The sequence below is a fragment of the Ursus arctos genome, unplaced genomic scaffold (assembly GCF_023065955.2).
Source record: "Ursus arctos isolate Adak ecotype North America unplaced genomic scaffold, UrsArc2.0 scaffold_2, whole genome shotgun sequence".
Classification (NCBI taxonomy): domain Eukaryota; kingdom Metazoa; phylum Chordata; class Mammalia; order Carnivora; family Ursidae; genus Ursus; species Ursus arctos.
In genome coordinates, this window is record NW_026622874.1 from 97,034,000 (window position 1) to 97,047,259 (window position 13,260).

The 13,260-nt window shown below is 52.5% G+C and overlaps 1 protein-coding gene across 1 annotated transcript in view; it reads right to left on the reverse strand.

Moving 5' to 3' along the window:
- Nucleotides 1-9,784, reverse strand: part of ZAN (zonadhesin) — a 32,836-nt gene extending 23,052 nt beyond the window's left edge. Inside the window, exons 1-16 of the mRNA XM_048224493.2 lie at nucleotides 9,708-9,784; nucleotides 8,683-8,735; nucleotides 8,088-8,234; nucleotides 7,643-7,914; nucleotides 7,374-7,461; nucleotides 6,506-6,658; nucleotides 5,026-5,190; nucleotides 4,600-4,691; nucleotides 4,335-4,413; nucleotides 4,093-4,225; nucleotides 3,253-3,538; nucleotides 2,877-2,961; nucleotides 2,295-2,362; nucleotides 2,061-2,147; nucleotides 1,788-1,919; nucleotides 374-1,319 (exon numbers count right to left, since the gene is read on the reverse strand). Coding sequence (XP_048080450.1) covers nucleotides 374-1,319; nucleotides 1,788-1,919; nucleotides 2,061-2,147; nucleotides 2,295-2,362; nucleotides 2,877-2,961; nucleotides 3,253-3,538; nucleotides 4,093-4,225; nucleotides 4,335-4,413; nucleotides 4,600-4,691; nucleotides 5,026-5,190; nucleotides 6,506-6,658; nucleotides 7,374-7,461; nucleotides 7,643-7,914; nucleotides 8,088-8,234; nucleotides 8,683-8,735; nucleotides 9,708-9,784 — 2,863 coding nt within the window. The remainder of the gene's footprint in view (nucleotides 1-373; nucleotides 1,320-1,787; nucleotides 1,920-2,060; nucleotides 2,148-2,294; nucleotides 2,363-2,876; nucleotides 2,962-3,252; nucleotides 3,539-4,092; nucleotides 4,226-4,334; nucleotides 4,414-4,599; nucleotides 4,692-5,025; nucleotides 5,191-6,505; nucleotides 6,659-7,373; nucleotides 7,462-7,642; nucleotides 7,915-8,087; nucleotides 8,235-8,682; nucleotides 8,736-9,707) is intronic.
- Between the last annotated feature and the right edge of the window lie 3,476 nt (nucleotides 9,785-13,260).

A 13,260-nucleotide genomic window follows, 5' to 3' on the forward strand; every position in this document is an offset into this window, starting at 1 on the left:
GGGTTTCTTTAGGGCTCATAAAAATGTTCTGGATTTAGAAACGGATGTTTGCACAATCTCGTGGATATACCAAAACTCCTGAATTGTACACTTCAGAAGAATGAATTTTATGGTATACGAATTATATCTCTATTTAAAAAAAAAAAAAAAGATGTTGTAAGCCTAGTGCTTGGGTCCCAACAACCTCCACCCCCAGCTATATGCCTTGCTTCCCTCTTGGCCAGGGTAGTCCTCATTTTTTCTAAAGTTACCATGTCCCAATCGTTTCTCCTCTAAGACTGCAGTTTTCTACTAGATGCATCCATCTATCTAATTCTCTTTCCTACTCACAGTCTCTTACTTTCTGCTGTTTGCCCAACGCTCCATCACATACCTGGAGTACGTCTAGGGGTTGCCGTGGTCATGGAGGTACTTGGAGCAGTCATAGGAGGCGTCACCAAGACTGGTGGCCCAATTGGTACAAGTGTTGGGCTGGGCTGGGGCGTCGTAGGAACTGTGTGCCTTTCGGTGGGGACAGTAGATTTTTCTGTGGGGATGGTGGGTTTTTCTGTGGGCATGGTGGTCTTTTCAGTAGGGATGGTGGGTCTTCCTGTAGGCATGGTGGTTTTTTCAGTGGGGATGGTGGTTTTTTCTGTGGGGACGGTGGTCTTTTCAGTGGGGACAGTGGGCTTTTCTGTGGGGATGGTGGGCTTTTTAGTGGGGACAGTGGGTTTTTCTGTGGGCATGGTGGTCTTTTCAGTGGGGACGGTGGGTTTTTCTGTGGGAATTGTGGGTTTTTCTGTGGGCATGGTGGTCTTCTCAATAGGGACGGTGCTTTTTTCTGTGGGGATGGTAGGCCTTTTAGTGAGGACAGTGGGTTTTTCTGTGGGGACAGTGGGTTTTTCAGTGGGGATGGTGGGTTTTTCTGTGGGGACAGTAGTCCTTTTAGTGGGGACAGTGGGTTTTTCTGTGGGGATGGTGGGTTTTTCTGTTGGAACAGTGGACCTTTGAGTGGGGATAGTGGGTTTCCCTGCGGGGACAGTGGACCTTTCAGTGGGGACGGTGGGTTTTTCTGTAGGGATGGTGGGTTTTTCAGTGGGGATGATGGGTTTTGCTGTGGGGACAGTGAGTTTTTCTGTAGGGACAGTGGACCTTTCAGTGGGGATGGTGGGTTTTGCTGTAGGGATAGTGGGTTTTTCTGTAGGGATGGTGGGTTTTTCAGTGGGCATGGTGGGTTTTGCTGTGGGGACAGTGAGTTTTTCTGTAGGGACAGTGGACCTTTCAGTGGAGATGGTGGGTTTTGCTATGGGGATAGTGGGTTTTTCTGTGGGGATGGTGGTCTTTTCAGTAGGGATGGTGGGTTTTTCTGTGGGGACTGTAGGTCTTCCTGTGGTAACAGTAGTCCTTCCAGTGGGGACCATGGGTTTTTCAGCGTGGACAGTGGGCTTTTCTATGGGGATAGTGGGTTTTTCTATGGAGATGGTGGTATGGATGGTGGTTCTTTCAGTGTGGACTGCAGGTTTTTCTGCAGGGATAGGCGGCTTTTCTGTGGAAATGGTGGTCCTTTCAGTGGGCATGGTGGGTTTTTCTGTGAGGATGGTGGTCCTTTCAGTGTGGACAGTGGGCTTTTCTGTGGAGACAGTGGGCTCTTCAGGAGGGGCTATGGACTCCTCAGTGGAGACAGTGGACTCTTCCGTGGAGACAGTGGGCTCTTCAAGGGGTATAGTAGTCTCTTCAATGGGAACAACAGACTCTTCAATAGAGTGAGTGGATTTTTCAGTGGGGATGGTAGACTCTCCAGTGAAGACAGTGGGCTTTTCAGGAGGGACAGTGGTCTTTTCAGGGGGGACAGTGGTCTCTTTAGGAGGCACAGTGATCTCTTCAGTGGGGACAGTGGGTCTTTCAGTGGGAATAGTGGGCTTTTCTGTGGGGATGGTGGGCTTTTGTGTGGGGATGGTGAGTTTTTCTGTGGGGAAGGTGGATTCTTCTGGGGAAAAGGTGGATCTTTCTGGGGAGACAGTGGACTTTTCTGAGGGGGCCATGGGCTTTTTTGTAGGGAGAGTGGCTATTTCACTGGGGACAGTGTGTTTTTCTGTGGGGGCCATAGGTTTTTCTGTGAGAACCATGGGTTTTTCTGTGGGGACAGTGGCTATTTCACTGGGGACAGTGTGTTTTTCTGTGGGGGCCATGGGTTTTTCTGTGGGGACAGTGTGTTTTTCTTTGGGGGCCACGGGTCTTTCTGTGAGGACAGTGGCTATTGCACTGGGGACAGTGTGTTTTTCTGTGGGGGCCATGGGTTTTTCTGTGGGGGCCATAGGTTTTTCTGTAGGAGTCATAGGTTTTCCTGTGGAGACAGGAGTTTCAGAAGGGCCAGGGGGGGAAACTGGAGATTTGGAAGGAAGCTCTGGTGGCACTGTTCCTGAAAAGAAAAACAAACAAACAAATAAACCCTGGAGTTCAGTCAAAATCATACCATCACCCTCTTCACTCACTTCGAATTGGAGTGGGTGGGCTCAAAGGGTAACTTACACCTCTCCCACTTCCAACCCCAACCTTCACTCACTCAACAAACACGCAACAAACACTGACTGCTCCTAATATACATCAGACATTGTGCCAGATACAGGAAACACAACATGAATAGGATGTCTGTCCTCCCTTCAGGATTGCTGTCCACTAGGTAAAGGGGTTGTGGATCCAGCCACAGAAATTCATGGCATCAGAATCACATTCACTCAAGCAAGCATCCCGGTAAGACCGGGAAGGTAGAGGCGGGCAGAATATGGAACACAAATCTGTGTCAAAACTCAAGAAAGAGAGAGCTTGATTTTCAGCAGTCCAAGAGATGGTCATCTCAGAGCACGGCCCCCTTTCTGGGGCCTTGGGTTTTGTCTTACCTCGACAAGTCCCGTGATTGATCAAGATAAAACCCACAGCAACAACAAAGGCAGTGTTGGTACCCCTGATGGCCTCAAATATCAGCTGAAGGTAATGAGGGACAGAGAAGAGAGAAATGCAAGTGAATCCCTGGCAGCTCAGGGACTCTCCTGGTCAGTCTGTCCTCTGCCAAAAGGCCACCTTGTTCTAGCCTCGACAGTCCAACTCTGCCCCGGCTCCTTTTCAGGAGCCAGATATCCCTCTCGGGGACACCGAGTTCACCTCTGCTCTGCTCCCTTTCGAGAGGCCCACCTTCCCAGCCCTGATCGTACCCAGACATCATGTCCCCCCTCACCACATTCCAGCAGACGCTGACGGGGCGCGCTCTCTCCTCACCTGCATGGGCTGTTGATGCCCCGAAGGGATGGTGACAGAGGTGTTCAGCCAGTCAGGACTCTGAGACCCAACGCGGTGCCAGAGGAGAGATGGGGAACTGCCCGCAGGACTCTCCAGCAGGAGACTGAGCTTAGTGCCCTCTCCGAGGCCATACATGTGGTAGGCAAACTCCACACAGATCGCACCCGGGGCACAGAAGGGCCGGCTCACCAGTCTGAAAGACTGGCCTGCCTCAGAGAACTTGTCAGCCTCGACGAAAATATAGTGACCTCCTGGGCAAAAAAAGAAGGGAATCAAAAGGAGGACAAGATGACAAACCTCCACAGGGCAGCCCAGTGTTGTTTTCTCTCGCAACACCGTGCTTTCCAAAGAGGGTCTGATGCAAACACGCAAACTCCCGGCATTGTAGCAGGGGTTGTGTGTGTGTGTGTGTGTGTGTGTGTGTGTGTGTGTGTTTCCTGCTTGTTTTGGACTTCCAACTGAAGAAGGCAAGATCAGAAAGAAAGGGAAAACCAAGCCAGCAGCCCAGACTCCTTTGCTGGCTGCACCAGTAAATGTCTTGACTGAAAATGAGATTGTGGATTTTGAACGCTTGGGCTCGGCAAAGAGAGATGCCTGCATTTTCTGGGGGTTTCAGTGACCCCCCACAGCCATGAGAATCTTCAACTCACTCTACTTTTGTCATCTCCACAGCTCGGACCCCATGGCAGCTTCCCAGTAAGCACCTGCTGGCTGATCTTCACCACCTACGATATCTTCTTCCATCAGTCACACCAGCCAACCCCCCAGCCCGGAGAAGATTCAGTCATTTGTTGGCTTGAGGGATCGTCAATCTCCTCACCTCCAAAAGAGCCTGCACCCTGGATGTGCATATTTTTATTTTCCCGGGTCCAGTGTCCTCCATCCCCTAAAGCCTGGGCCCAGTCACAGAAGGGATGGGCATCATCTTCAAAGTCACACTGAGGAAAGCTCTCTAGGGGGTCAAAATGGGAGATGTGAGCAATGTGGGCCATGCTCCCTATTCCTCCCCCATCCGTCCCCCGGTTCTGAGCGATCTGGTCTTCCTGGGACCTTGCTCTCACCCCCACAGGGAGCAATGCTGATTGCATCCACTGCCACGGCTGGCTCTGGGGTCTCTCCAAACACACCCACCACGGTGAACTGAAGAGAGAGAGAAAGGGGGCTGGGAGTGAAAATCCAGCCCAAATGCCCCAACCCTCCCCCCATCTAATTTTATTCTATGCAGGAACCCAGGCACCCAGCTCCCAGTGCCCAGACCCTCAATTCGTTTCAATATCAGAGGTGCCTACCATGTACAAGGAATCCTGACCTCTTGCTCCTCTGTACCTGAATTTGTCCCTGGCCTGTATAATTGACAGAAACAGGTTGCCAGTTGGGTCCAGGCTGTCCTGAGAAGAGAGTGTGTTTCCGGATGCTGCCTGCAATGGAAGGAATCCGAGAGACAACTGACTTATGAAGGGGACTGAAAAATGACTTCAAACCTATACTCAGAAGGATGAGTAGCAAAGGGAATACTTGGGAGTGTATTCCTCTCTCCCAAATGCAAGCACATCCTCCTTGCTCACTCTCCTGGCACTTGTATCTGTTTTTCCAGAAGCCAGCGCTCTCCTGGCTCCTTGGTTCCACTCCATGGAGTAACCTTGCATATATCCTAGATTTCCCTAGACCCTGAGGGATGCCCCATAGTTTCCTGTCAACCCAACCCTGGGAGATGAGCCTCAGGTCCTTGCAAAGCCAGCGACTGCGTCTCACCCAAGACGGAGGCATGGATGGTGAGGGCTGCACCAGGTGACTGTCCACGGAGGATGTAGTGGAAGGACAGGCTCAGACAGCCAGAGGAATGGCTCAGGGGGCTCAGGAGGACAGATTTCTGCCTTGGTTTTGCATTCTTGGGGTCCAGGAGCATGTAGAAACCACCTAGGAAGTAAAAGGCCAGGGAGGTGGGTGGCCGAAATTGAGGGAGTCCGGCACAGGGATAGGGCCCTGTGATGGCAGGGGTCCTGGGCCTGGGAAGCCCCAACAGCTGCCTAGGATCAGCCAGCTCTGAGGTGGGCCTACAACTGGCCGAAGCCTTCGAGCCTTCCAGAAATGCTTGGCAAGAGTGGTAAGGACGCAAGCACTGCCATATGAAACGCAGCATCCTCTCAGAAGCAGCAGCCAGAATCCCGTCCTTTGAGTTCTGACGCTTTAGGTCCCCCAGAGTCGTGTCCTCTTCCGGTTCTTGACCCACTGCATATAGTTGACTCACACAGACTAGGGACAGAGACTAGCGACAGAGAACTGAGCCAAGGCCTAGAACCCGGCATCTCCCCACCCCCAGCAGCTCAGACAGCCAATCAGCTTGGACCTCGCTCCGTGACGCAACTGGTAGCCGGGGGAGGGGAATAAAGCCGCGCAGGCGTGCTCTTCCCTGACTCCCACGCGGTCCTCCCCGGTGAGAACGCTCGCGCAGGCCTTTCTGGAAAGGCGGGCTTTGGGAAGGCCGGAAAAGAGGGCTGGACGGGAGGGAGGCGGAGAGTGGGGGGAGTGGGAGAGAAAAGAGAGGAAACAGCAGGGAAGGAGGAGGAAGAGGAAGGAAAGAAATGGTAAATGGTGAAAGAAAACGCAAGGAGGGCGATGATGGGATAGCTGGTTGGTGGAAAGAAGTGGGAGAAAAAGAGAAGATGGAAAAATAGGAAGCAAGAGGGAAAAAGCAAGACAGAGAATATTAAAACAGCAGCCAACATTTACTGAGGCCGCTGGGCTTGGCCTGGGGTGCTAATGCTGTGAGGCGGTCGGTGAGATGCAGAGATACGCCAAGTGAAGGGAAGGGGGTGGTTCTCCAGGTCTTTCTAGAAGGCAGATCTCAGGCAGCGGGAAAGAGCCCAGGAAGGAGAGCCTGCCGTTGGAGTGAGCCGAAAGGACTTATGGGTGGTGGGGGGAGACGGAGGAGAAGAGAAAAGAACAGGAAAACGAAGGGAGAGGATTGAGAATGGAGAAATGCAAAGGGACGGAGAACAAAGCGGGGGGGGGGGACTTAGAAAAGAAATTAGGGAGCATGGGTTAGGGTTAGTTTGTGGGACGGCATTGGTCAGCCGAGTAACTTGAGCAGACGGAGGTTTGAGGTTGCTGGGGTTCACCCCAGGCCATCCCAGGGCAGTTACTGTCCGTTAGTCAGGCAAACATCATAAACTCCTGCAGGGGTCACTAGAAGCCCAGAAAGGCAAAGGACAGAAGTGTGGCCGTTACTCACTACCAGGGCTAGAGAAATCATCTTCAGGCCCCACGTTTGGCACCCCGGACAGCCCCTTCTTCTGGACCCACTTGGCCCCAGAGGCTGTTGGGATCCAGCTCCAGCCACAGAGATCATTTGGAACGTCGAAGCTGCACGTCTGCATCATGCAGACTGAGGGGGAAGAAGAAGGGGAAGGGAGGATTTAGCTTTTTCTAGGAGGATGAAGCTCCAAGAAGTATGCCTTAGCCTGGCGTCAGAATTCTGTCCCCGTCTGTGTCCTGCTGTCAGCCACGGTGGGCTTTTGAGGCAGATACAGCCCCACCCCTTAACGGTTTATTCCTGGGACAGATTGTTTAAACTGCGTATTCGTTTCCTCATCTATAACTGGGAACAACAGTACCCGCCTGTGGTAAATTAGATCATTTGTGGAGAGCAGCTAGCATAATCCTGTGCTCAGTAAGTGTTAGTTCTTTGCACTCAGCTTCTGGGATTTTCCTTCACTTGAATTTGCTCCCCTTGAGTCTCTCATGTCAGCTTAGAGGGCTGATTCTGGGTGAATCTGGGGTAACAGGGTGACCAGACATCCCGTTTTGGCCAGGAACTGAGGGTTTCCTGAGATGCAGGACTTTTCAGTGCAAAAAGAGGGACAGCCCAGGGCAAACTGGAATAGTTGGTCACTCTAGAAAAGGTATTACCACAACCCTGTTAAAAGAGAACCTCTCTTTAGGTGTGGCTGCTTCAGGATTCAAATGTGTGAGATGTGGAGGTAGAGGAAAGCAAGCAGCCCCAACTCGGGAGAAAGCAGGGTCGTGGTCCCTGAGGTACTTCTGCCGCCCTGGGCAGCTGGTGGAGTCAGAGAGAAAAGGGAAGAGGGACAGAGGCTTACCCCGATTGCAGGAGCCCCGATGGATAGAGATGGCATCCAGAGAGATGTCCAGGTAAGCTGTGCTGCCCCTTACTCCTTCAAACATCACCTGTGGGAGAAAGGAGGGGACCACCCACCCTGTAAGCTCCTTTGCCTCGGGCTCCCAGTTTTCCTGCCTGAATTCAGATGGCCCAGCCCCGCGCCCCCTCTTTGCTCCAGCCCCTCCTGCCCACCCCCCGACAGACCCAGATATTACCCCCTGGGGCCCAAGGCTCTGCCCTCGGCCTCACCTGGCTGGGCAGGACAAGCCCCATAGGCACCGTGACAGCGGTGGGCATCCAGGAGGGGCTCTGGGTGTTAATGTGCTTCCAGAGCAGGCTGGGGTGCTTTTTCTTGGTGTCCCTGAGCAGTAGCAGTCTGAGCTGGGCGCCCCACGACAGCCCAAACATGTGGTAGGCGAAGTGCACACAGAGGGGGCCTTGCTCCCAAATGGGGGGGCTGCGTAGGCGGGCCACCCCGCCCCGGTGGAAGGTGCTTGATTCCATGTGCAGGTAGTAGCCCTCTGGGGGAGGCAGAGCCCAGGATGGTGAGGAGGCCCTGCCGCCCCTGACAGCTGCCCCTCCCACCCCCCATCCGGAGTCCAGGAACCCACTTCCAGCTGCCTCCCTTCTCCCTGCGCCCAGGTCTGCCCGAGCCCACCTCCCAGCTGTCTTCCTAAACCTTAGGCTTCCTCACCTCCATTGGGGTACCCCCCAGGGGGACCGGTGCTGCCAGTGGGGGAGGGCCCACTGGCTCGAATCCAGTCCCCGTCATCTGTGGACGCTTGGGTCCAATCACAGAGGGGTTTGGAGTCATCCTCAAAGTCACACTGGGTGAGAATAGCTGGGAAGAAAGGACTGCTCTGAGGCCAGGACGGGGGAGAGGGCCAAACTGGGGGCTGGGGGTTGACGGGTTGCTAAGCGCAGAGAAGGCAGCCACTAGGAGACTTAGGGTCCAGAGCAGAGCCTCTTAAGAGAGAATCCAAGAAATAAGAATCTCTTAGGAGAAATTCAGGGCAGAGGTCAGGGCAGAATGGCTTCTGGGACAGGGGTCGCAAACTGGGGTCCCGGGGGCTGGATTCAGCCGGGCAGACAGGCTTTGTCTGGGTGCATACATTTTGTTGTTAATTTGAACGTGACTGTTCCAGGTAGGGCTTGGCCTCTACTTCTCCATGTCTCCTCCACCCTCTAACATTCACTCCATGTCTGTGCCATCACTCAGCCCCTAGGGCCCTGGAGGTGGCCACCCCGGGGAAGAAGAGAAATCTGAATGGTGCTGGTTTCCAACTCACAGTTATCCCTAGAGCTGCGAGCAACTGCCTTCCAGTCCGGAGGCTTCTCTTTCCTTGGGGTTGATTTGGAAAAAGGAGAAAAGAAAAAAAAAAAAAAAAAAGAATACTGGTTATTATCAAGAATCGTAAGTGTCGAAGATATGAGCTTTCTGAGTGGTGATTCATGGGAGACTTTTCCTTTTGCGTTCGCCATATCGTACTAAAGTGTAGGCAGTGAACGTGTGTTTACTTGTCTTCTTTAAGGTTTTCAAAAGTCCTCCTCACACTAAATTCTCATCTATCTCCTAAAAAAAAGAAAAAGCATCTCCCCTCCGAGCTCCTCCCGTCCCCACGGTTTCCCTCAGCGCCTCTGTGCCCAAGGTTGTATGCGTGGGAAAGCCTCGCTCGAGGAGGTACCAGTTCCTGTGTATGGAGGACTCAAGTGTTCGCACCTGGGAAGCTCTTTCCTTTGGGCTGAGAGTGGGGATTCTGTGGGTCCCATGTTGCCAGGTGGGTGGCAGGTGGTCCTGCCCCAGCTACAGGCTACTGAACATATAGATGAGTTACAGAACGATGGCCCCTCCTCACCCGCTGAACCCCACAGAGAAGCCAGCTGCCCCTCCCCAGGTGGCGTGGGCCACACCCAACAGCCCTCTGCTCTACTTGTGCAAGTTCTATTTGCTCAAATCCCCCCAAACAAGCTCCAGGACACCAAGCCATCCATCATGTCTCACTGCCTCTACCCGAAGTCTCCTATCTGCTGAATTTGCCCTGGGTTCGTCCATTTTCTGAGGGCCCCACCTCTCCTCTGTCTCCCACTCCATGCCTCCTCCCTCTTCTCACACCTGGGCTCTGTCCAGTTCCTGCTGAGCTTCTCACCCCTTAGTTACAGGCTCTCGGGCTGCAGGGTTCCCCCCACCATTCCTGTTCATCATCCTCTTTGTCCCCAGGGCTGTGTCCTTTGTCGTTACCCTGCTTGCCCCCTCCAGCTTTGCCCCTTGCCCTCCCTTGGAGCCACGCCTGATTACCCCCTGAGCCCAGCTTACCGGACAGGGGTAGGCATGTGGCCCCGGCCCCAGGCAGCCCCCGCCAGCAGCACCAGAGTCCAGACTGGAGGAGCCATGCGGGACCTCAGAGGGGGCTCTCAGGGGAGAGGGGAAGGCACAGTAAGCCCAGGCACTTTATCCGCCCCTGACCCTCCTCGCTTGACAGCCTTTGGAGGATGCCATGAAAACCAGACAGAGAACACGGGAGCACTCTGGGAAATGGAAACTACAAGGGTGGAAATGTAAAATCCAAAGAAGAGAAATGAAATGAGAGCAGGAGAGAAGGAAAGCAGGAAAGCCAAGAGAAAGAGACTCGGAGAATCCGTCTGGGAAGTCTAACATCCAACCAAAAGTGTTCAAAACAGAAAGAACCAAGGGAAAAAAATGGCTTAAGAGAAACCACCCAAGAAGATTTCCTGGGACTGAGATACAAGTCTCTTGATTAGAAGGGGTCTCGTGTGATGAATGCAAGGACACCCACGGAAGGCATGTCATGAGATTCGAGAGTGGCGGGGGGAAGAGAAGACCCTAACCACTTTCAGATAGAAAAGAGCAGGTCACGTACTAAGGATCAGGAATCAGCATGGCGTCAGGCTTTTCAATAGCAACCATGGGTTCTAAGAGGCCATGGAACATTGTCGGCAGAATTCCAACAGAAAGTCATTTCAAACCTAAAATTCTGTCGCTGGCAACAGTGGCATAAACGACTGGCCGGTCAAATAAGGTGGGACTGGAAACTCTTCATGGCAAAGAACAGAAAAAATCAAGTCCCAGAGGAACACGTGCCCCCAGCCAGTAAACATCGGAAAAGAGGTTCACTAGTACTAAGGAAAATCCTAATCAAAACCACAGCTGTCACAGTGACCACCATTGAAGGGACCGAAAGCGTTGCGGGTTGGCCAGGATGTACGTAGACACACTCATATACACTGACGCTAAGACTGTAGGTTGGGGGAAGCTTCTCGGAAAGTAACGCGACAGTGACTCCAACTTTCTAGCGTGCGCAGTTTTGACCCCACCTTCCCTTTCTAGAATCTCCCCGCAGATACCCGTGTGTATTTGCCCAAATCCGGGCACCCCTTAAAGATGATCACTGTGGCATGGTTTACAATAGGAAAAGTCGAGGTTACCTAAATGTTTAGCAGCAGATAGGCAGTTGGATCGTAGTCAAGGAATATTTTTTCATAAGCAGTATTATGGAGGTATTAAACAGAACGGCGCTCCTCCAAAAATTAAAAATAGACTTACCATCGGGTCCAGCAACTCTACTCCTGGGTGTGTAGACCCAAAAGAAGTGAAAGCAAAGACCTGAAGAGATGCCTGGACACCCGTGTCGATGGCGGCAGTATTCACCATAGCCAAAAGGCGAGAGCAACCCAGAGTCCACAAAACAAAATATGGTGTATTCGTACAACGGGATATCATTCCGCCTTTGAAGGGAGGAAATTCTCACACCTGCTGCACCATGGAGGACACGATGCTGAGTGAAACAAGCCTGAGATGGAAGGACAAATATCACAGGATTCAACTTATCCGAGGTACCTACAGCAGTAGAACTCTTTTTTTTTTTTTTTAAAGATTTTATTTATTTAACAGAGACAGCCAGCGAGAGAGGGAACACAAGCAGGGGGAGTGGGAGAGGAAGAAGCAGGCTCATAGCGGAAGAGCCTGATGTGGGGCTCGATCCCAGAACGCCGGGATCACGCCCTGAGCTGAAGGCAGACGCTTAACCGCTGCGCCACCCAGGCGCCCCAGCAGTCGAACTCTTAGAGACAGGAAGTAGAATGGTGGTTGCCGGGAATAGGGAGTTAATGGCTATTGGGAAAGAATTGCAGTTTGGGGAGATGAAAAAATTCCGTGGATGGCCTGTGGTGATGGTTGTGCAACGTGAATGTACTTAAGGACACTGAAGGGTACACTTAAAAATGGTTAAGAAGAGGGGTGCCTGGCCGGCTCAGTGGGAAGAGCACGAGACTCTTGATCTTGGGGTCGTGAGTTCGAGCCCCAGGTTGGGCGTAGAAATTACTTAAATAAATAAGATTTTTAAGAAAGATTTAAAAATGGTTAAGAAGATAAATGTTGTTATGAGTCTGTTTCCACAATTTAGAAAAATGATATCACTTGATGTTCTAACACTGTTTGTTAAAGTTTATTCCTTACTTTAAGAAGAAAGGAATGATGGTAGATCTGTGTGTTGTGACAGTGGAAAGAGAACCTGCATATGTTGTTAAATGAAAGAGGCGAAGAGTCCAGAACACAGACAACAGGAGGGGCAAGCCAGCTCTGCGAAGGGAGGGGGTGGGGAGGGGACCTTGCCAAGGCATATTTAGCAGTGTCTGGTTTTTTGTTTGTTTGTTTTTTAAAGATGTTATTGAGAGAGAGCACACGCAGGGGGAGCAGCAGAGGGAGAGGGAGAACCAGGTTCCCCGCTGAGCAGGGAGCCCGACGCGGGGCTCAATCCCAGGACCCTGGGATCATGACCTAAGCTGAAGGCAGATGCTCAACTGACTGAGCCACCCAGGTGCCCCTAAAGATTTTATTTTTAAGCAATCTCTACACCCAGTGTGGGACTCAAACTCGTAACCCTAAGATCAAGGGTCACAGGCTCCACTGACTAAGCCAGCCGGGTGCCCATAGCGGCCTCTGCTTTATCTGTGGAGTAGGAGGTGAGTGGGGAAGGCTGGTGGCAAGCAGGTCACAGCAGTCCCCCTCTCAGGGGGGCTCCATGCCAGTCCTGCCCAACTCACCCCTACCTTCCAGCTTGTGTTCGTGCCTGCCGTCCTCCTCCGGCCCACGCCTGCCCTCCCACCTTGCCCCAGCATACTTCACAGTCACTGGGGCTTCTGTCCACATACACCCCTCCGAGGGGCTGACCACAGGTGACCAGGCAGATAAGCACCTTGGTAGGGACCGTGTGAAGGGGTCCCTGCCCCAGGTCACTGGTGACAGGAAGGGAAGGCTTTTGGAAAGAGATGACACATGAGGGGCTTTCTAAACCACAGAAACATGGTAATGAGGCAAAGAAATTGGGGAGGCACATCCAGGAAAAGAGAATGTTCCAGGCTTAGAGGGAGCGCGACATTTTTGAAGAAGGGTCTGTGTGGGGAGCGCCTGGGTGGCTCAGTTGGCTAAGCATCTGACTCTTGACTTCAGCTCAGGTCCTATCTCTGGGTCTTGAGATCTAGCCCTGTGTGGGGCTCAGAGCTCAATGTGGAGTCTGCTTGAGACCCTCTCTCCCTTTCCCTCTATCCCTGCTGCACCCTGCCCAGCCCGTGCGCACACGTGCACATGCACACCCACGTGCTCTCTCTAAATAAATAAAATCTTAAAACAAAAAAAAGGGAATGGCATGCAAGTGTGTGTGTGTGTGTGTGTGTGTGTGTGTAACACTGGGAGGAGGCAGGGACCCTGTCTTGGAGAACCTTGAGGAGCCACCAAAAGTATTTAAACAACCAGGGTGACTTGATCCGACTTGTATTTTCAAAAGTGCGCTCGCGCAGCCTGGGCAGATGTGGACCAAAGCGGGGCTGGCTGGAGCTGGGGAGACAGGAGA